General features: G+C 46.7%; 2 protein-coding genes across 4 annotated transcripts in view; one reads left to right on the top strand and one right to left on the bottom strand.

The window, feature by feature from the left end:
• The window catches only part of pdxka (pyridoxal (pyridoxine, vitamin B6) kinase a), a 29,108-nt gene extending 13,257 nt beyond the window's left edge, over positions 1-15,851 (bottom strand). The window contains exons 1-9 of one of the 2 annotated variants that reach the window (XM_072585845.1): positions 15,586-15,851; positions 14,799-14,853; positions 12,682-12,786; positions 12,242-12,325; positions 10,500-10,546; positions 10,328-10,413; positions 9,463-9,508; positions 3,940-4,051; positions 1,989-2,125 (exon numbers count right to left, since the gene is read on the bottom strand). In XM_072585845.1, coding sequence (XP_072441946.1) covers positions 1,989-2,125; positions 3,940-4,051; positions 9,463-9,508; positions 10,328-10,413; positions 10,500-10,546; positions 12,242-12,325; positions 12,682-12,786; positions 14,799-14,853; positions 15,586-15,678 — 765 coding nt within the window. In that variant the 5' untranslated portion in view covers positions 15,679-15,851. The remainder of the gene's footprint in view (positions 1-1,988; positions 2,126-3,939; positions 4,052-9,462; positions 9,509-10,327; positions 10,414-10,499; positions 10,547-12,241; positions 12,326-12,681; positions 12,787-14,798; positions 14,854-15,585) is intronic. The other variant, XM_072585846.1, reaches the window with a different exon arrangement.
• Positions 15,852-15,875: 24 nt separating this feature from the next.
• fgf9 (fibroblast growth factor 9) overlaps positions 15,876-20,876 on the top strand; it is a 43,217-nt gene continuing 38,216 nt past the window's right edge. The window contains exon 1 of one of the 2 annotated variants that reach the window (XM_072585848.1): positions 15,876-15,956. The gene's annotated coding sequence lies outside the window, so the exon portion shown is untranslated. The remainder of the gene's footprint in view (positions 15,957-20,876) is intronic. The other variant, XM_072585847.1, reaches the window with a different exon arrangement.

Raw genomic sequence — 20,876 nt, 5'->3', positions numbered from 1 at the left:
ACATTTGGGGAGTATTGATCAAGGAGAGTGTGATGACGTTACTGGACTTGTATCCCAGAGACCTGAATGATCCAAAGGTACAAGTTCAAATGCCACCAGTGATTGGGAATGTAAATACAAAAAACCAATTCAGTATATAAAGAAGTCAATGGCCTGTTATTAATTGGGCTGCTGAAACTTTTGGGAAGGAATTCAGCCCTTCTTTCATGTTCTGGCTGACACATGACGTTAACAACCACTTGTTTTGGACAGTGAACTAAAAGATGGGAAAGGGTTTTGCTTTCAAGCAAAGAAACTCTGGAAGATGTTGAATGTTGAAATGAGTGACTGCAACTGATTGTGAGTTGTATCTATAATATTGCTATCCTCATGGTGGTTGTGCATGTGTATGCGTAGGAGTATATGTTTATTTTCAAGGTTGTTTTGCCCAGAGACATGCCTCTGATTGTTGCTTTCAATTCATCATTTGTTGCGTACTTATCCATATGGTTGATTTCTGGCATAAATGACTAGTCTTGTATGTGAGCAATGCTGTCAGAAGAGAAAGGACTTCAATCTCTCTCTTGCCTGCGTGGAGAAAGAAAACAAAATCTCCACGTTGTTCTCATTCAATTTCCTTGGAAACTGTGTGCTCTGCAGTTTTCCCATTGAAAAGAAAAGGAGAAAAAAAAACACGTTCAGAGACACTGAAAAGGGTAGATTCTTAACCAGTAAATGAAAGACAGCATTGGTATGCAAAGAACCTTGTCTAACCAACAAAGAATTGGAAGGAACCAAAAGAAAACATCTCCTTGATGCCTGTGATCCGGATTCTAAACTGCACGTCTTTGGCTTCTTTGCTCTTCCCCCTCCCACATATTCTGCAGTCTTGCCTTGCCACCTCGTTTGACTGTGTCTGTGTGTGTGTCTCTCTCTCTCTCTGTGTCTGTGTCTATCTGTGGGGCTTTTTTTAAAACAAAGGGTTAAAATACAAATAAGAAAGCAATTCATGTCTCTTTTTGCCACTTGTTAAATACAGTTTGTTTACAATAGATTTCTTAATGAAAATTTGGGCAATTCAGTGATTTAATCAAATGTTCACATTTGTGACAGGTCTAGGAATAATGGGGTTCGATTTGCCAGCTGTCTCCCCCAATGAATTACAACAGATGCTAGACAGTATAGTGGCTGATTCTGAACTGCCCTTTGAAATGGCCACATGAGCCGCTGTCATGGTAATTAAGAATAAGAAACCATAGTCCTATAGTACAAAGACCCTTCAGCCCATCAAGTCTGTGCCAACCTTTTACACAAACCTCATTTTCCAACACTTGAATACTGACGTTTCAAGTGGTCATCCAAATACTTTTTAAAAAGGTTGTGATGTGTCCTGCCTCAATTACCTCCCATGCTGGTCTTGCCATTGATGGGGATATTAAAAAAAAGAGTCTAGGAAATGTACCCATGTAAAAAGATTAGTAATCCCAATATCAATCACTAGGGGATCCCACTATAGAGTCAGGAATATATCCATTTCAATTGAATTCCACTCCCTTCACCACCGACACACATTAGCAGCAGTGTATACTATCTACAAGATGCACTGCAGAAATTCACCAAAGATCCTCAGACAGGATTTTCCAAACCCATCACCACCCGCAAGATCCCCCTCAAGACACACCATCCTGAAGTGAAAATATATCACTATTCCCTCAGTGTTGCTGGGTCAAAATCCTAACTTTAGTTCCTTCCCTACTAGCATTATGGGTCAACCTACATGGACGACAGAGATTCAAGAGGGTAGCTCACCACCTTCTCAATGGCAACTAGTGATGGACAATAAATGTTGGCCAGCCAGTTATGCCCACATCCAATGACTGATTATTCCTCCAGTCGGTCTCCCAGCTCAAATTCAATTTCATACCCAGATTACAACCATTCCAGTAATATCAGCTTTTCCAGGACTGGTTTTCTTTCCCCCCTCAAGTTATCAGTTATGTAAATCCTACCTTCAGGTTGTTGGGATGCTGATGTGTCCAAGCCAGAAGCATAGCAGCAAATAAGTCCCCTGTCCCCACAAACACAGCATCCACCTTTGGAATCTCCATCCGGATTCGCTCAGTCACCCGTGAACCACCTGCAATCACTGATCACAACAGTAATGGTAATTGTATGAATGCCGTACTGTACACAAAAGAATGTGAGTGAGGGAGGCCCAAGGACAGGTTCAGAGGACTTTAAAGTCAGCATCTCACATTGCTGAAACTGTGAATAAAAAGAGCTAACAAAACTCTAGGTTTTATTTAAAGTATGTTGAATATAAAAACCAAGATAATCACAGCCTGTATGTTTTATTTATTCTGCTCTCAGCAATGTGCTATGTGGAGTACCGGGGTTTACACTTGGGAAGAATTTGAGGATTTCAAGAGGGAGCAGCACAGATTCACAGAGATACTTCCTGCTGTAAGAAAATATAAACAGAGCTGAACTTCACTTTTCCTTAAGAGCTGTGCAGATCACAGTGATGACAGAAGTAGCACAATTGGGAAAGGATGGGATAGAGACAGAAACAAATCATTCTTAGGTATTAAGGGGTATAAAGCAAGGGTCCAAAGACACCAGATTAAAGAGATTTAGAACAGTGTGCAGGAGAAATTCTTCAGTTAGTTTGTGAAATGTACTTGAAAGGTCAGAGTCTGAGCCAAGAGACGATTAACATTGGAGACTAGATTGACAGGATCTTTTGACACAACAGAAGCCATTTCAGCTCATGCATGTAAACATAGAAAATAGAAGGTACTTGCTCTGCTATTCACATGATCATCCCACACAGTACCCTCTTTCCATTTTCTCCCCATATCCTTTGATCCATTTAGCACTCAAAACTAAATCCAACTCTATCTTGAAAACATTCAATGATTTTGTGTCAACCACTTGGTGGTAGCGAATTCCAAAGGTTTATCGCTCTCTAGGTGAAGAAATTTCTCATCTCAGTCCTAAATGGCTTATCCCATCCTTATTATGTGACCTCTGATTCCAGACATCCCCCTGCCTTTGGGAACATCCGTTCGACGTTCACGCTGTTTAGCGTTCTTAGAATTTTATAAGTTTCAATGAGATCCCCTTCATTCTTTTAAATCAGGGGCACTTCCCAAACAGATGCCATCACTGGCCGTGGAAAATCAAGTTCCAGATTTTGGAACTCAAGCAGTAGTTATAATCAGTGTGGTGTACTTGTTCACTGAGAGTTAGAATATAGAGAACATAGAACAGTACAGCACAGGAAAGGGTCCTTCCGCCCATGATATTGTGCCAAACATGACACCAAATTAAACTAATCCCTTCTGCATGCCCTTAGTCCATATCCCTCATGGATTACAAGTGGTCACTGCAGATTAGATGCTGCAGTCTCCCTTCTGAACAGCACTGTGCGTGCACATATACAATATGGACTACAGCAGTTCAGGAAGGCAGCTCACCATTAGCTTCTCATTACCTTGGGTGATGGGTGTTAAAGTCTGCCCAGTCAGAGGAACCTTGTGGGAATGTTGATTGAGGGATAAATATTTGCATGAGTGCCAGGGAGAACTTCCCTGCTTTTGAAAATAGCACCCTCGATCTTTTAAAATAAAACTTGAGGGAAAGATATGGGCTTGTTTCAATATTATTTCACTTTCACATTCTCCCCTCCAAAAATGCAAGAGGCTCAAGGGGCTGTGGCTCTTCTTTTCAACGTTCATTACAAAAGACAACATTCCAACTGCCTAGGAACTGTTAGACTGGGCTGTGAACTCAAACTTGGAATATTTTGGATTCAAATCTCACATTAGCAAGAAGGTTTTAACCATTAGGCATAGAACACAAATACCCAGCCTCATGCAAACCGAGCAGTGTGAAATCCAGATAATCATATTGACAGTTTATTTCAAATAATCCCTGATAAAAGACATTCTCACTCACCCTTTCTCTGGCTGCCAAGGGTCACCAAGTAATTGTCCCCCAAAGCAGAGGGGAGATCAGAGCTTGTGATCACAACAGTGTCAGGGCCCATTGCATGGAGAATATCCATAACCTATAAGAGACCCAGAGATCCAATCACTAATCTCAAACTGACAAGAGCTCTACCTGTCCTGGGAATGTTTGAAAGGGACAGAGTAGAGAGCTTTATTTTCAGTTTACTTTCAGATTAAGAACTTTACTCTGTATCTGGCTGCTCTCCTTTTCCTGGGAATGTTTCTTGGGAAAATGGCAAGGCAACTTTACTTTCAGTTTAAAAGAGTAGAGAAGGCTTCACTCTGTATCTGACCCCATGCTGTACCTGCCCTGCGTGTGTTTGGTGGAATTTTATTCTGCATCACGTCAATCAAGGGTTCTTAAAATAGCCAAGTCTATCAAAAAAAAAGCAAAATACTGCAGATGCTACAAATCTGAAATAAACATCAGTCTGGCAGCACCTACAAACGGAGAGAGAGTAACATTTTGAGTACGATAGCACTATCGTTCAGAACTGAAGTTGGAAACACCAACTGTTTCTCTCTCCACAGATGCTGCTAGACCTGCTGAATTTCTCCAGCATTCTCTGTCCTTGAGCCAAATCTGCCTGACGACTGAAGAATTTGAACTTTTACATCATCTTTGCTGACTTCAGAAAGAAATAAAAGTATTTCCAGTCCATTAAGCATTCGCTGAAGTGCAGCTTCTGATTCAATGTGAAAAAATACAGCAGCCAAGTCATTGACTGCATGATGCCAAAACAAGACAGGAGATAATGATTGGATGATCTATTTTGGATGTTGTTTGCTCAGGTGGACTTTCTGCTTTTAGAAATATTGCTGTGGGTTTCTATTTTATATTTAAGCATTATGTGGAGATGCCAGTGATGGACTGGACTGGACAAGGTCAAACATCACACCACACCAGGTTATAGTCCAACAGGTTTTGGAGCCTCGATCATTCTTCAGATGCTACTGAGAGGGGAGACATCTGACACAGAATGTAAAAGATCAAAGCGTCATACAACTGATGCGAATGTATTGAACAAACCTAAGATGGCTGTTAAATCTTTAATCAGTTACAGTGGAGATACAGGTTTTGACGGATTAATACGCAATTCCCAGAATTTCTTTCATGTCACTGCCCCGAGATAACTTAAGGTTTTATTGGTTGGGAAGAGGTGGTGGTAGTTGTAGATGGGGCAGTGCAGGATATAGTGAATCTATTGGGAAGGTTATTCATGTGATGGAACAAAGGGATTGGTTAAAGTGTGTCTGCTTTAACGCAAGGAGTGTCAGAAATAAGAGTGACGAATTTAGAGCATGGATCAGTACTTGGGGCTATGATGCTGTGGCCATAACGGAGACATGGGTTTCACAGGGGCAGGAATGGTTGCGAGATGTTCCAGGGTTTAGAACATTTAAAATTAAAGGGAGGGTGGAAAAAGAGGAGGAGGTGTAGCATTGCTAATCTGAGAGTGCGTTACAGCTACAGAAATGACGGTTGTCGAGGAAGGTTTGTCTACTGAGTCAGTATGGGTGGAAGCTAGGAACAGCAAGGGAGCAGTCACCTCAGTGGGGGTTTTCTACAGACCCCCTAATAGCAGTAGAGAGATTGAAGAACTGATAGGTGGGCAGATTTTGGAAAAATGCAGATGTAGCAGGGTTGTTGTTATGGGTGACTTCAACTTCCCCAATATTGACTGGAACCTCCTTAATGCAGATGGTTTGGATGGAACCGTTTTTGTCAGGTGTGTTCAGGAGGGTTTCCTTACTCAGTATGTAGACAGACCAACGAGGGGAGACACCATTTTGGATTTGGTGCTCAGCAACGAGCCAGGACAGGTGTCAGATCTTATGGTGGGAGAACACTTTGGTGACAGTGACCACAACTGCCTCACATTTACCATAGCCTTGGAGAGTGAAAGGAGTAGTTACCGAGGGAAGATATTTAACTGGGGAAAAGGAAATTATGATGCTATCAGACAGGAGTTGGGAAGTACAGACTGGGAGCAATTGTTCCACAGAATGGGCACAGCAGACATATGGAGACTATTTAAGGAGCAGTTGTTGCATTTGATGCATGATTAAGGAACCTTGGATGACGAGAACAGAGGAGCGTCTTGTCAAAAGGAAGAAGGCAGCAAGGATCGAGCACAGCTTTTGAGGATTACAGGCTTTCTAGGAAGGAGCTCAGAAATGGACTGAAGAGAGTCAGGAGGGAACACGAGAAAGGCTTGGTGGGAAGGATTAGGGAGTAACCAAAGGCATTTTACTCATACATGAGGAATAAGAGAATGATCTGGGGAGAAGGTAGGGCCAGTCAGGGAGAGCGTACGGAAGTTGTGCGTGGAGTCTGAGCAGATAGGGGAAGCCCTGAGGTTTTTGCTTTGGTTTTCACTAAGGAAAGGGACCTTGTTGAACGAGAACTTTGAGGAGCTGGGATGCAGGCTTGAACATATCAGGATTGATGAAGTTGATGTGCTGGAAATTTTGGCAAAAATAAAGATTGATAAGTTCCCAGGGCCAGACCAGATTTATCCTAGGCTGCTCTGGGAAGTGAGAAAGGAGGCTGCTAAGCCGCTGGCGAAAATCTTTGCCTCCTCACTCTCCACGGGAGTCATACCGGAGGATTGGAGGGAGGTGAATGTTGTTCCTCTTTTCAAGAAGGGGAATAGGGAAATCCTTGGCAATTACAGACCAGTCAGTCGTACGTCTGTGGTCAGCAAGGTTTTGGAAAGAATTCTGAGGGATAGGATTTATGACTATTTGGAAAAGCATAGCGTGATTAAAAGCAGTCAGCAAGACTTTGAGGGGGACAGCTCAGGCCTCACAAATCTTTGAAGTCTTTGAGGAGGTGATGAGACAGGTTGACGAAGGTCAGGCAGTGGATGTGGTGTATATGGACTTCAGCAAGGCATTTGATAAGGTCCCCATCGTAGGCTCATTCATAAAGTCAGGAGGGGTATGGGATACAGGGAGATTTGGCTATCTGGATTCAGAATTGGTTGGCTGACAGAAGGCAGAGAGTAGTTGTAGATGGAAAGTATTCTGCCTGGAGGTCAGTGGTGAGTGGTTTCTCGCTGGGCTCTGTTCTTGGGCCTCTGCTCTTTGTAGTTTTTATAAATGACTTGGATGAGGAGGTTGAGGGGTGGGTTAGTAAATTTGCTGATGACACAAAGGTTGGAGGTGCCATTGATAGTATCGAGGGCTATTGCAGGCTGCAGCACGACATAGACAGGATGCAGAGCTGGGCTGAGAAATGGTGCATGGAGTTCAACCTGGATAAATGCGAAGTGATGCATTTTGGAAGGTCGAACTGGAATGCTGAATATAGGATTAAAGACAGGATTCTTGGCAGTGTGGAGGAACAGTGGGATCTTGGTGTTGAAGTATGTGGATCCCTAAAAGTGACACCCAAGTGGATTGGGTTGTTAAGAAAGCATGTGATATTTTGGCTTTCATTAATGGGGGATCAAGTTTAAGAGCTGCAAGGTTTTGCTGTAGCTCTACAAAACCATGGTGGGACATACATGGAATATTCTGCCCAGTAATGGTCACACTATTATAGGAAAGCTACGGAGGCTTTGGAGAGGGTACAAAGAAGGTTTACCAGGATGCTGCCTGGATCTTACAAAGAGAGGGTGACTAAGCTCAGACTTTTCTCTCTGGAGAGAAGGAGAAAGAGAAGTGACCTGATCAAGATGTACAAGTTAATGAGAGGCATGGATAGAGTCGATAGCCAGAGACTTTTCCCCAGGGCAGGATTGACTGGCATGAGGGGTAATAATTTTAAGATATTAGGAGGAAGGTATAAAGGAGACGTCAGAGGTAGCTTCGTTACACAGAGAGTTGTGAATGCATGGAATGTGTTGCCAGCTGTGGTGGTGGAAGCAGAGTCATTAAGGACATTTAAGTGACTGTTGGACATGCACATGGACGGCAGTGAGTTGAGGGGTGCATAGATTAGGTTATTTTATTTTAGATAAGGTTAATCCTCAGCATAACATCATGGGCCGAAAATTCTGTTCTGTGCTGTACTTTTCCATGTTCTATGTGCAGATTAGGTGAATTGGCCATGCTAAATTGCCCATAGTGTTCAGGGTTGTGTCGGTTAGGTGCATTCCTCAGGGGTAAATGTAGAGGAATAGGGTAGAGGAATGGATCTGGGTGGGTTACTCTTCAGAGGGTCAGTGCAGACTTGTTGGGCCAAATGGCCTGTTTCCACACTGTAGGGATTCAAGAACAGTCTAGCAGGGTATAGGCCTTTCAGCCTTTGATGTTGTGCTGACCTTTTATCCTACTCTAAAGATCAAACTAAACACATAGCCTCCATTTTAGTATCAGCCATGTGCCCATCCAAGAACTGCTTAAATGTCCCTGATGTATCTGATTCTTCCACTATTGCTGACAGTGCATTCCACATAACCACAACTCTGTGTAAAGAACCTACCTCTGACATTTCCTCTAAACCTTCCTTCAGTCATAAAATTATGTCCCCTTGTGATAGCCATTTCTGCCTTGGGTAAAAGTCTAACTATCCACTCTATGCCTCTCATCATCTTGTACACTTCTATCAAGTTAATTCTCATCCTTCTTCACTCCAGTGAGAAAAGCCTCAACTCTCTCAACCTTTCTTCATAAGACATGCCCTCCAGTCCAAGCAGTATCCTGGTAAATCTCCTCTGCACCCTCTCTAAAGTTCCCACATCCTTCCTATAAGGCGGCGATCAGAACTGGACATAATATTACAAGTATGGTCTAACTAAGGCTCTATAAAGGTGCAGCATAACCTTGCAGCTCTTAAACTTAATCTCCCTGCTAATGAAAGCCATCACACCATACACCTTCTTAACAAACCTATAACTTGGGTGGCAACTTTGAGGGAGCTATGGACACGGACCGCAAGATCCCTCTGTTCCTCCACACTGTCAAGAATCCTGCCTTTAACAGTGTTCTGCATTCAAATTCTCGATCTTCCAAAATGAATCACTTCACACTTTTCCAGGTTGAACTCCAGCTGCCACTTATCAGCCCAGCTCTGCATCCAGTCAATGTCCTGTTGCAACAGCCCTCCACACCATCCATAACTCTACCAAACCTCGTGTCATCAGCAAACTTACTAACCCACCCTTCCACTTCCTCATCCAAGTCATTTACAAAACTCACAGAGCAAAGGTGCAAGAACAAATCCCTATGGAACACCATTGGTCACCGGGCTCCAGGCTGAATACTTTCCATCTATGAATACCTTCCATCTATGAATACCTTCTGTCTTCTATGAGCCAGCCAATTCTGTATCCAGACAGCCAAGTTTTCCTGTATCCCATGCCACTAACATCTGAAGCAGGAGCAAGGTCCGAAAACTTGTATTTTCAAATAAATCTGTTGGATGATAACCTACAATATTTAAACAGTGCAGAAGGGCCTTAATTTACTCTGTAATTTACTCCATTCTGGATTTAATTATTTAATAGTTGCTGCAAGTTACCTCAATCGCCTCCTTTTCTGTATTCATCTTCCTTCCTGCAAGAATTCTGAAAAAGAGTCAAATTGCAATTACATTTAGTACCCTAAACTTCTTCAAAATAAACAGCAAATATCAGACAGACAGTCAGGATGATCCACTCAATCAGTTCAATTTTTTCCACATAAAGTTCACGGTCTGTCTCTCATGTCATTTGTTTTGTTCACCAGTCTCTGATTCTCTCTCCCTACACTTCTTTTTCCTGGTGCTCTCTCTGCTACCCCCTCATGCATTCTCTCTCACTCTTGCTTCAGTTTCTTTGTAACTGCATTGCTAATTTCCCCCTCCCTGATATCACCCTGTGCAACATATCCAACCTTGACCCACATACTCCAAACCCATCAAAGTTTCCTAAAATTTTTATATCCAACAAGGTCACCTGTTCTGACTACTTGATAAGGGAGATATTCCAGGACTCTGTGCAATGTTTCTCTAGCCTTGCTACAAATATTTCTGTGTCTTATTCCTTGAACAATACTCATGTGAAATGAGCCTGAGCTGGTGCTGTATGTATGACAAACCTTTGCAGTTACTCCTCTGGTCTGGGGCAGTGTTGGAGCCAGGCAGTTGACAAAAATAACTCTGCCACACAGCAAAATGAGCTTGGTGCGTGGATCAAGTTCTGAAGACTAGCCATTCAGCACAACAGCTGCCCTGAAGATGTTGAAGAATCATTCCCACTGGCACCTTCTCCTTCAACAGGAGATAGGAGACTGGCAGCCATTAGAAGACCACATTGATGACTGGGAGCCACAGGAGACAGTTTGCTCCCTCCTTGTGGCTGTATTGTGGGAGCAAGAATTCAGAAGCTGCAATTAACAACACTTACTCTGCTTCATACTGGTTTGGAGTGATGATGTCAGCGAGGGGGACCACTTTCTCTTTGTAAGCTGGAAGAAGATTTTCCGGAACATACTACGGATAGAACAAGACATTCAGCAAAATAATATCCACTGGACACGAGAGGTAGAGAGACAGACATGCATGCATCAGTCACTCACCATGTAGCCATCTCCATTCCTTTTATCACCCATCACAGGGTCACAGACTGGAAAAGAATTCAGTAAACAAATCATTTACATTAATTAACAATTATTTACATTAAAAGACAATCCTTCTCTGCTCCCTACCTCTGCCAACATATTGGATAAGCATATGGACGAAAATGAATAGTGTAGGTTAAATGGGCTTCAGATTGGTTTCACAGGTTGGCACAACATCGAGGGACGAATGGCCTGTACTGCACTGTAATGTTCTATGTTCTAACCCAAGTCTCTCTCAGATCCTATTCCTAAATAAACCACAATGATCAGTGTCTCCCTCAGACTGTCATCCTTGGATCCCTTACTATACCATTCTAGGAGGTGATGCTGAAACTGGGAAGACCCCAGCTGGGGTCTTGTCTTTATTTCTGGGCACCACATTTTACCAAGGGCCTTTTGTTGGAGAAGCTGCACAGGGAGTTTGCCAGAGTGGATTAGAGATAGTTTAATAAGGGCATGAACCACAGGGCAACATAGAATCATTTTTACATGTTGGCGGTCTGGAAAGCACTGCTTGAAAGGTCAGTAAAAGCAGACAAAAGAAATGAATAGGAGAAGTACTTCAAGGGGATTTTTAAAAATTATTCACAGGTGTTACTTGCTAGACCAGTATTTATTGCTCATCTCTACTTTCCCTTGACTGCTTCGGTAGCACAGTGGCTCGGGGGTTGGCACTGCTGCCTCACAGCGCCAGGGACCCGGGTTTGATTCCCGCCTTGGGCAACTGTCTGTGTGGAGTTTGCATATTCTCCCAGTGTCTGCGTGGGTTTCCTCCGGGTGTTCCAAGTTTGTGTTGGTCATTAGTCAGGGGTAAATATAGGATAGGGGAATGGGTCTGGGTTGGTTACTATTTGGAAGGCCAGTGTGGAATTGTTGGGGCGAAGGGCCTGTAGGGAATCTAATCTAATCAAATGCTAGCTCAGTTGTTTCAGAGGGCAGCAATGAGTCAACCACATTGTGGGTCTGGAGTCACATGTAATTCAGACCTGTCCAAGACAGCAGATTTCCTTCCCTAAAAGGAACAGTGACCAAGGTGGGATCTTCTGACAATTGAGTGTGGTTATCTGGTCACCAGACTAGTTTTTAAATTCCAGATTTTTTGGGATTCAAATTTCATCATCTCTCACAGTGAGAAATGAACTCTGAACCCTAGAACGTTAACCTGGGGTCCTGGATGACTATGGACATTCACACTATGCCTTCCCTTACATTTACAGGGCTTGAGGACAGAGCAGGGGAGTGAGATTAACTGGGTATTTATCTCAGAGAGCTAAAAGAGACTTGAGCTGAATGGACCCCTGTGCTGTATGATTTAATAAACTTAACTCCAAATGCACGGTTGATCCACCCGCCCATCCCACGCTTGTTATTTACAGTACAATCTGAAGCTGAACATCAAACAAAATCTCACTGCCAAGCACAGCGCCCAATACTGCAAAGTTCAAGACAGCTAATTAACTGAAGGGATCGCCCTCTCTGAGATACAAATCAAAATCAGTAGCCCTGATTCTGAAAACAAAGACAACCAGTACTGAGAATCAAACTGTAACCTCAACTATCAGTTCATTCAAAATCAGACAATACAAGAGTAAAGGTTGTGAGCTACAGTCATTGCCTGCAAGATTAGATAAAAGCCTCAAAGCAGCTTTCTACAATACATTACCAATCCACAACGTCACAGCATTCAAGGACAGACTCACCATAGACCAGTTTGGGGTTCTGTCTCCTCAGCTCCTGAATAATTTCCATCACCTTATCCAGAAATGAAGTGTCTCTGGTGTAACCTTATAAAACATACAGAGTGTACCATTCACTAGTGAAGGAAGTTGAGAGCTGAGAGGCTCACACCCCACCTCCCACAGACAGCTACACACCTTGACGTGACCAGCCAGAGAATACAAACAGCATGCCAGAGCAGTGCAATAACTGATGGGACTTCATGCATACAATAAATTAAAATTTCTCTCCACACTGTCCCCATCAAACACTCCCAGGACAGGGACAGCACAGGGTTAGATACAGAGTAAAGCTCCCTCTACACTGTCCCATCAAACACTCGCAGAACAAGCATAGGGATTAGATACAACATAAAGCAATCAGTTGCACCAACCCTCACCCTCAAGGTATAATCAGCACCTACCTGTCAGGACATAGTCATAGCGAGTTACATCATTCAGTTGGAGCCCTTCATACAGTGTTTGCAGTTCTTCTGCTGTCATGGTTTGTCCCTTCCAGTGGTCATATCCTGAAACACAGACACAGCAGTGATTGGGACTGGCAGGACTTTGGGAGATGTTGTAGTAACTTCGCTTGTATTAATGGGTAAAACAAATGACTGGTCATCAACTTTACCTTTATGTTGAACCAACCTTGTAGGTTTGCTTTCAGGCTAATAGCAGCTTTTGCCGCCATTAATTAGAATAAACTTCCACTCATACCACAATTGAGGCAAGGACATTGTTGTCTGCTGTTTCACATCTCAAGACCTTGGGTCCCTGTGCGCCTTACCAGGACTGTTTGCAGGATCCTGATTTGAGATCGGAGGCTATTGCAGAACATTCTTTACCATGCAGTGGTCGGAGAAGTGTTTGTCTTGTGTTATGCTGATGTTGGCTCTTGGCAATTCCCACAGCAGAGTAAGTAGCAAGTGAACAGGAGGGGAAAGACAGGGCAAAGATCTAAAACAGCACTTACTCCCAGTTCATGGCCCCTAAACCTCTACCAGAGAGCCAGTACAAAGGGCTGAATGACCTCTTTCTGCAGCCAATCATTCAATGAGTATTAGGCCATCCAGACTCTTGACATACATTTCATTAGAATCGTTGGTACCTTCAAGAAAAATTGGTCAAGACCAGAGGGAGACAGCAGCACACAGGCACAACCCTGCACCCTCCACCCTCCACCCACAGTTCCCCATAAAGAGTAACCTAGTTAGTCAGATTCTTTGTATTGTGCAGCATGAAGTTTTAAACAAAATCTATGGGTTCAGCCAGGAAATAAGAATAGCTTTCTGTTTATTTCAAAATAGTGCTAATGTCGAGGGAAATGGACATCAGATATTCTAGTATTTCCTGACAGAAGCAGGTAACTGCACAATACCTGCTGTCAATAAGTCAGAACTTTGTTCATCAAGCAACATTGCCAAGAGGTGTACTAGATAAGCTGCTGGAGATACACTTCCAGATTTCAACAGACCTGTAATATTGGAAGATGCTGAGACTGAAGGGGCCTTGTTCCCACAAATGATATACTTTGCACCTTCAGTAAAGAGTGCCTTCATTCGAATAACCCACATGACAGAGGCTTGCATTAGAGTCAACAAGAAAGTAGCAAAAGCAATCTCCACAGAGCATAGCTTTAGCTCAGTAGCCTGCTGTCTCATGGTAAAAACAATGACTGCAGATGCTGAAAACCAAATACTGGATTAGTGGTGCTGGAAGAGCACAGCAGTTCAGGCAGCATCCAACGAGCAGCGAAATCGACGTTTCGGGCAAAAGCCCTGAACCTGATGAAGGGCTTTTGCCCGAAACGTCAATTTCGCTGCTCGTTGGATGCTGCCTGAACTGCTGTGCTCTTCCAGCACCACTAATCCAGTATGCTGTCTCATGGTGCTGATCTTTCTATTATTGCTGTTTACTAAACACTAATGCAATTAAAAACAGGCCAATGAAAATATTTTCGACTGGTACCATTACTGTCTGGTCAAAAACACACTGCTCGCTTCTTTGACCGGAGTTGAAATGGAATTGAAACACTGGAAATGGACATCATACAAAAGTCAAAAGGTGATGGATTTGGAGGTTAGGTGCAGGTTCAGCCAGGGTCTCATGTGAAATTCAGCCATTCCAGTCAATAATGCACAGATCCGGATGAAACCCAGGCACTGATCTGATGTGGACTTTACCCAGGCTCATTATCATTGCTGACAAAGCCCAGCTATAACTGCTGCACATTGCAAGATCCAGCTCAGCAAAGGTTCCTTCTTGAGTCACTATTTAGTTATCCCTCTCAAGATCAACTAGAATAATGAGTGGGCACACCTCAGTGAAGGTCAATGTGTGTGGGACCCCATCCCCCAGTAAGAGTCAATTTCAAGTCATATTCAGACTGCGCGAGATAGTTTGTCTCAGTTTTCCCAGAGACGTCCCTTTATTTGTTCTCCTACTGTGATTTATTAAAGGAATTGATGAATGTACAGCAGCAGTGATGTGAACACTGAGGCAATGAAACGTGTAGCTGCTGATGTTTGTATCTTACCTGTGTGGTTGGAGAACTGGACTGAGTTGATTAAGTCCACTTCGAATCCCAACACCTGTTGGAGAAAACAAAATAGAGTTAGGCAGCAGGAGTGAGTGTGTTGGGGTGGCAGCAGTGAGAGGAGGTTGGAGGTGAGATGGGGAGTGACGTGGGGGTATAGTTTGGGGTTAAGAGAGAGGGGTTATGGACAAGTTGGAATGAGTCCAAAAAGTTGGAGTGAAGTGGGAGGGATGCAGGTGGGGCAGTAAGAATGGGGGCTGAGGGAGAAGAGCGGTTTGGGTAGGGACATTATGGGGGAAATGGAGTGGGGAGTATGGGGGCAATGCAGTAGGGAGTATGGGGAAGGTGACAGGTTGTTGGGGAGGGGCTCAGTGGGCATGTGGCGTGTGGGGTTGGGAGTGGTCAGTGGGTGGTGGGGTCAGTGGGTGGTGGGGTCAGTGACTGTGGGGGGGTCAGTGACTGTGGGGGGTCAGAGGGTAGTGGGGTCAGTGACGGTGGGGGGTGGGGGGGTCAGTGACTGTGGAAGGGAGTGGTCAGTGGGTGGTGGGGTCAGTGACTGTGGGGGGTCAGAGGGTGGTGGGGTCAGTGACTGTGGGGGAGGTGGGAGTGGTCAGTGGGAGGTGGGGTCAGTGACTGTGGGGGGGTCAGTGACTGTGGGGGGTCAGAGGGTAGTGGGGTCAGTGACTGTGGGGGGTGGGGGGTCAGTGACTGTGGGGGGGTAATTAGGTGTGTGTGGTGAGTAGGAACCTCTCCCCTCTCCCCTCTCCCCCTTAACCCCGGGACTGACCTGGAGCGGAAACGCCGCCGACTTGTTTCCGACGAAGCCGCGGACGACGTGACTCTGGATGGAGAGAACCCGGCACTCGGGCTCCGGCTGCATGGCGGGGGAAAGGCCGGGGCCGAGAGAGCGGCTCGGGGACACGGGCCGGGGCCGGATCTGGATCCCTGTCAGTCAGTCAGGTCGGGTCAGGCCTGGCCGCGGGGCCGGGGAGCTGCGCTGGACACGGCCGCTCTGTCCCCGCGGCCCCCTCCCCGGCCTCAGGCACACTCCGGGCACCTTCCGGAAGCGGCGCGAGGTCCTCAGCAGCTGACGCTCAGAAACCGCCCGATCAAAGGCTGTCGGTATCCAGGCAACGGGTCACCTAGCAACCGGGTCAGGTAGGGATCACCGCGGGGGGAGGGGGTATCGGGGGGGTGGAGCTTTCTGGGTGGTAATGAGGGGTGGGGGTATCAGTGGGTGATATTGAGGGGGTGGGGCTTTCTGGGTGGTATTGAGGGGGAGGGGGTATTAGTGGGTGGTGTTGAGGGGGTGGGGGTATTAGTGGGTGGTGTTGAGGGGGTGGGGCTTTCTGGGTGGTATTGAGGGGGTGGGGGTATCAGTGGGTGGTATTGAGGGGGTGGGGGTATCAGTGGGTGGTATTGAGGGGGAGGGGGTATCAGTGGGTGGTTTTGAGGGGGTGGGGGTATCAGTGGGTGGTATTGAAGGGGTGGGGGTATCAGTGGGTGCTATTGAGGGGGTGGGGGTATCTGGGTGGTATTGAGGGGGTGGGGGTGTCTGGGTGGTAATGAGGGGGAGGGGGGTATCAGTGGGTGGTATTGAGGGGGTGGGGGTATCTGGGTGGTATTGAGGGGGTGGGGGTATTAGTGGGTGGTATTGAGGGGGTGGGGGTATTAATGGGTGGTGTTGAGGGGGTGGGGCTTTCTGGGTGGTATTGAGGGGGTGGGGGTATCAGTGGGTGGTATTGAGGGGGTGGGGGTATCTGGGTGGTATTGAGGGGATGGGGGTATTAGTGGGTGGTATTGAGGGGGTGGGGGGTATTAGTGGGTGGTATTGAGGGGGTGGGGGTATTAGTGGGTGGTGTTGAGGGGGTGGGGCTTTCTGGGTGGTATTGAGGGGGTGGGGTATTAGTGGGTGGTATTGAGGGGGTGGGGGTATTAGTGGGTGGTGTTGAGGGGGTGGGGCTTTCTGGGTGGTATTGAGGGGGTGGGGTATTAGTGGGTGGTATTGAGGGGGTGGGGGTATTAGTGGGTGGTGTTGAGGGGGTGGGGGTATTAGTGGGTGGTATTGAGGGGGAGGGGGTATCAGTGGGTGGTATTGAGGGGGAGGGGGTATCAGTGGGTGGTATTGAGGGGGTGGGGGTGTCTGGGTGGTATTGAGGGGGTGGGGGTATGAGGGGGTGGGGGTATCTGGGTGGTATTGAGGGGGTGGGGGTGTCTGGGTGGTATTGAGGGGGTGGGCAGTATCAGAGGTTAGTATTGGGGGAATATGCCTGGGTGGTTTTGAGGGGAAGTGAGGTATTGAGGGAGAGTGGCTTTTCAGCAAGTGATATTGAGGGAGAGTGGGTATCAGAGGCTGGTATTGAGAGGGAGGGGTATATCATTGGATAGTATTGAGGGGACAGGGGTATCAGCAGGTGGGTTTGAGGGGGTAAAGGGCTATCAGAGGGTGGTTTTGAGGGGGCAGAGTTTGGTGTTGAGGGGAAGAGGGAGTCAGAGGGTGGTATTGAGGGGAAGGGGGTATCAAAGGTTGGTATTGTGGGGCTATCATACAGTGGTATTGAGGGAGGAGAGGGGTATCAGATTGATATTGAGGGCGAAGGGGGTATCAGAAGGTGGTGGTCAGGGTAGGGGGCTGTCAGAGTGGCGTATTGAGGGGGGAGGATTATATCATTGGGTGGTATTCAGGGGGCAAGTGTATCAGCGGGTGGGTTTGGGGGGTAGAGGGCTATCAGACAGTGGTTTTGAGATGGGTATCAGGGAGTGATTGCGGAGGAGAGTGGTATCTGAGAGTAGTATTGGGGGTATTAGAGGGTGGTCATGAGGTCTGGGGGGATATCAGAGGGGGAGTTATTGAGGGGGCTATCAGAGCATGGTAATGAGGGCCGGGGAGATATCAGTGGGGTTAGTGCAGGGGAGGAGGCAATCAGAGGCTGGTATTGAGGGGGGTATCAGAGGGAGTTATTTGGCAGGGAGGGAAGGTGGTATTGATGGGGAATGTGGGTATCAGAAGGTGGTATTGATGAGGGAAGTGTCAATGTGGTATTGAGGTAGGTGTATATCAGTGGGTGATATTGAGGGGATGGGGGTATCAGAGAGTGGTATTGAGGGGTGGGGGTATCAGGGTGGTATTGGGGGGAGGGGTATCAGATGGGTTCATATAGGGGAGGGGTCTATCAGAGGGAGACTGTAACTGGAGTGGGCGAGGTAGTGGAGGGACCGGGGTGACATCACTCTCAGCTCCTGCCTGGTATCAGGTCCTAGCTCCCAGCCCTGCCGAGTTTCTACCATCCCCCCAGACCTCCCCCCTCACTGAGGATGAATGATCAGTCCTCAGCAAAGCCCTTACCTTCATCCCCCTCTGCTCCCAGATCAATGAATTCAACACACAAAGTGACATCGAACACTTCTTCAGCCTCCGCCCCCAAACTTTCTTTTTCCATCAAGACTCCCGCCCACCTTCTGAGGACCCCTTCGCCTGCCTCCAACACACCTCATCCACCTGGACACCCTGTGCTGGTCTGTTACCTATCCTTGACCTCTTAATTTCCAACTGCTGCCGGGACATTGACCGCCTCAAACTATCCACCCCCCTCACCCACTCCAACCTCTCACCCTCGCAACGTGCAGCCCTGCACTCCCTCTGCTCCAACCCCAACCTCACCATCAAACTAGCAGAAAAGGAGGGTGTAGTGGTAGTTTGGCACACTGACCTCGACCACCGCTGAAGTCAGGTGCCAACTTGAAGACCTCCTCCTACCATCCCCTCAACTATGACCTCACCTCTTATCACCAAACCATCATCTCCCAGATTGTACACAACCTCATCACCTCAGGGGATCTCCCACCCACAGATTCCAACCTCATTGTTCAGGAACCCCACACCAGTTCTACCTCCTACCTAAGGTCCACAAGCCTGACTACTCCAGATTAGACCCATCATCTCAAGATTGGAGTGGTGCTGGAAAAGCACAGCAGGTCAGGCAGCATCTGAAGAGCAGGAAAATCGACGTTTCGGGCAGGAGCCCTTCATCAGGAATGACCCATCGTCTCAGCCTGTTCCTGCCCCATCACATTCATCTCCAACTACCTTGATACTGTCCTATTCCCCTCTAGTCCAGGAACTCCCCACACACGTTCGGGACACCACCCATGCCCTCCACCTCCTCCAAGACTTTCATTTCCCTGGCCCCCAACGCCTCATCTTCACCGTGGACATCCAGTCCCTATACACCTCCATCCGCCATGACCAGGTCCTCCATTTCTTCCTATCCCAGTGTCCCCACCTGTACCCTTCCACTGACACTCTTATTCGTTTGTCTGAACTGGTCCTCAACCTCAATAAGTTTTCCTTTGAATCCACCCACTTCCTCCAGACCAAAGGGGTGGCCATGGGCACCCGTATGGGCCCCAGCTATGCCTGCCTCTTTGTTGGCTACGTAGAACAGTTCATTTTCCGGAGTTACACCGGCACCATTCCCCACCTCTTACTCTGCTACATTAATGACTGCATCAGTGCCATCTTGTGCTCCCATGAGGAGGTGGAGCAGTTCATCAACTTCATCAACACATTCCACCCCAACCGTAAGTTCACCTATCTCAGACACCTCCCTCCCCTTTCTGGACCTCTCCATCTCCATCAACGGTGACCAACTCAACATTGACATTTTCTACAAACGCACTGATTCCCACAGCTACCTGGATTACACCCTGCCTCCTGCATCTGCTCCCAGAAGGATCAGTTCCACCACAGAATACACCAGATGGCCTCCTTCTTTAAAGACCACATGGTTGATGATGGCCTCCAATGCATCTCATCCACTTCCTGCACCTCCGCCCTCCAACTCCACCCCTCCAACCGTGACAAGGACAGAACACCCTTGTCCTTACCTTCCACCCTACCAACCTCCATGTGCATTGCATCATCATCCTCTATCATTTCCACCACCTACAAATGGACCCCAACACCAGAGATATATTTCCCTCCCCATCACTGTCCACTTTCCACAAAGATCATTCCCTCTGTGACTACCTGGTCAGGTCCACGCCCCCCAACAACCTGCGCTCCGCTGCCAGCAACTCCCCCTGCCACTGCAGGAATTGCAAAACCTGCGCCCAAGGCTCCCAAAGGAACCTTCCACATCCATCAAAGTTTAACCTGCACTTCCACACATGTCATTTACTGTATATGTTGCTCCCGATGCGATCTGCTCTGCATTGAGGAGACTGGACACCTACTTGCAGAGCGCTTCAGAGAACATCTCCGGGACACCCACACCAATCCATCCCACTGCCCTGTGGTGGAACACTTCAACTCCTCCTCACACTCTGACGAAGACATGCACTCCTAGGCCACATCCATCACCACTCCTTTACAAACTGACACCTGGAGGAAGAACACCTCATCTTCCACCTTGGGACCCTCCAACCCTATGGCATCAATATGGATTTCACCAGTTTCCTCATTTTCCCTGCCCCCACCTTCTCCTAGTTCCAACCTTCCAGCTCAGCACCGCCCTCATATCCTGTCCTACCTGTCCATCTTCTTTCCCACCTATCCACTCCACCCTCCCCTCCGATCTATCACCATTACCCACATCTCCCCCCTGCCCCACCCCCTCCCATTTATCTCTCTACCCCTGAGACTTTCAGCCTCACTCCTGATGTAGGGCTTTTGCCCAAAATGTCAATTTTCCTGCTTCTCGGATGCTGCCTGACCTGCTGTGCTTTTCCTGCACCACACTCTCGACTCTAATCTCCAGCATCTGCAGTCCTCACTTCCACTATAAGAGCAGTGTGGCCTACTCCTGCTCCTGTTTGCTATATTTATGACTAAACAAAAAGTGCTAGTGGAAACAATGGGTCTAAAGACTGATAAGACCCCAGAATCAGTTGACATGTATCCAAGAATATTAAAAGAAGTAGGTAAAGAGACAGTGGAAGGACTGGTAGAAATTTTCCCGCGATCCCTATATCCTGGAGATGTCACAGAGGTTTGATAAACTGCCAGTATATTATATGGAAAGAGAAATAGACAAAAAAAAAGATACCTTTCAGCCAGTAAGCTTAATGTCTGTATTG

Source organism: Chiloscyllium punctatum, chromosome 15, assembly GCF_047496795.1.
Source record: "Chiloscyllium punctatum isolate Juve2018m chromosome 15, sChiPun1.3, whole genome shotgun sequence".
Taxonomy (NCBI): Eukaryota; Metazoa; Chordata; class Chondrichthyes; order Orectolobiformes; family Hemiscylliidae; genus Chiloscyllium; species Chiloscyllium punctatum.
Note: the sequence above shows the minus strand (reverse complement) of the source record. Positions and strands in the feature narration are given on the sequence as shown.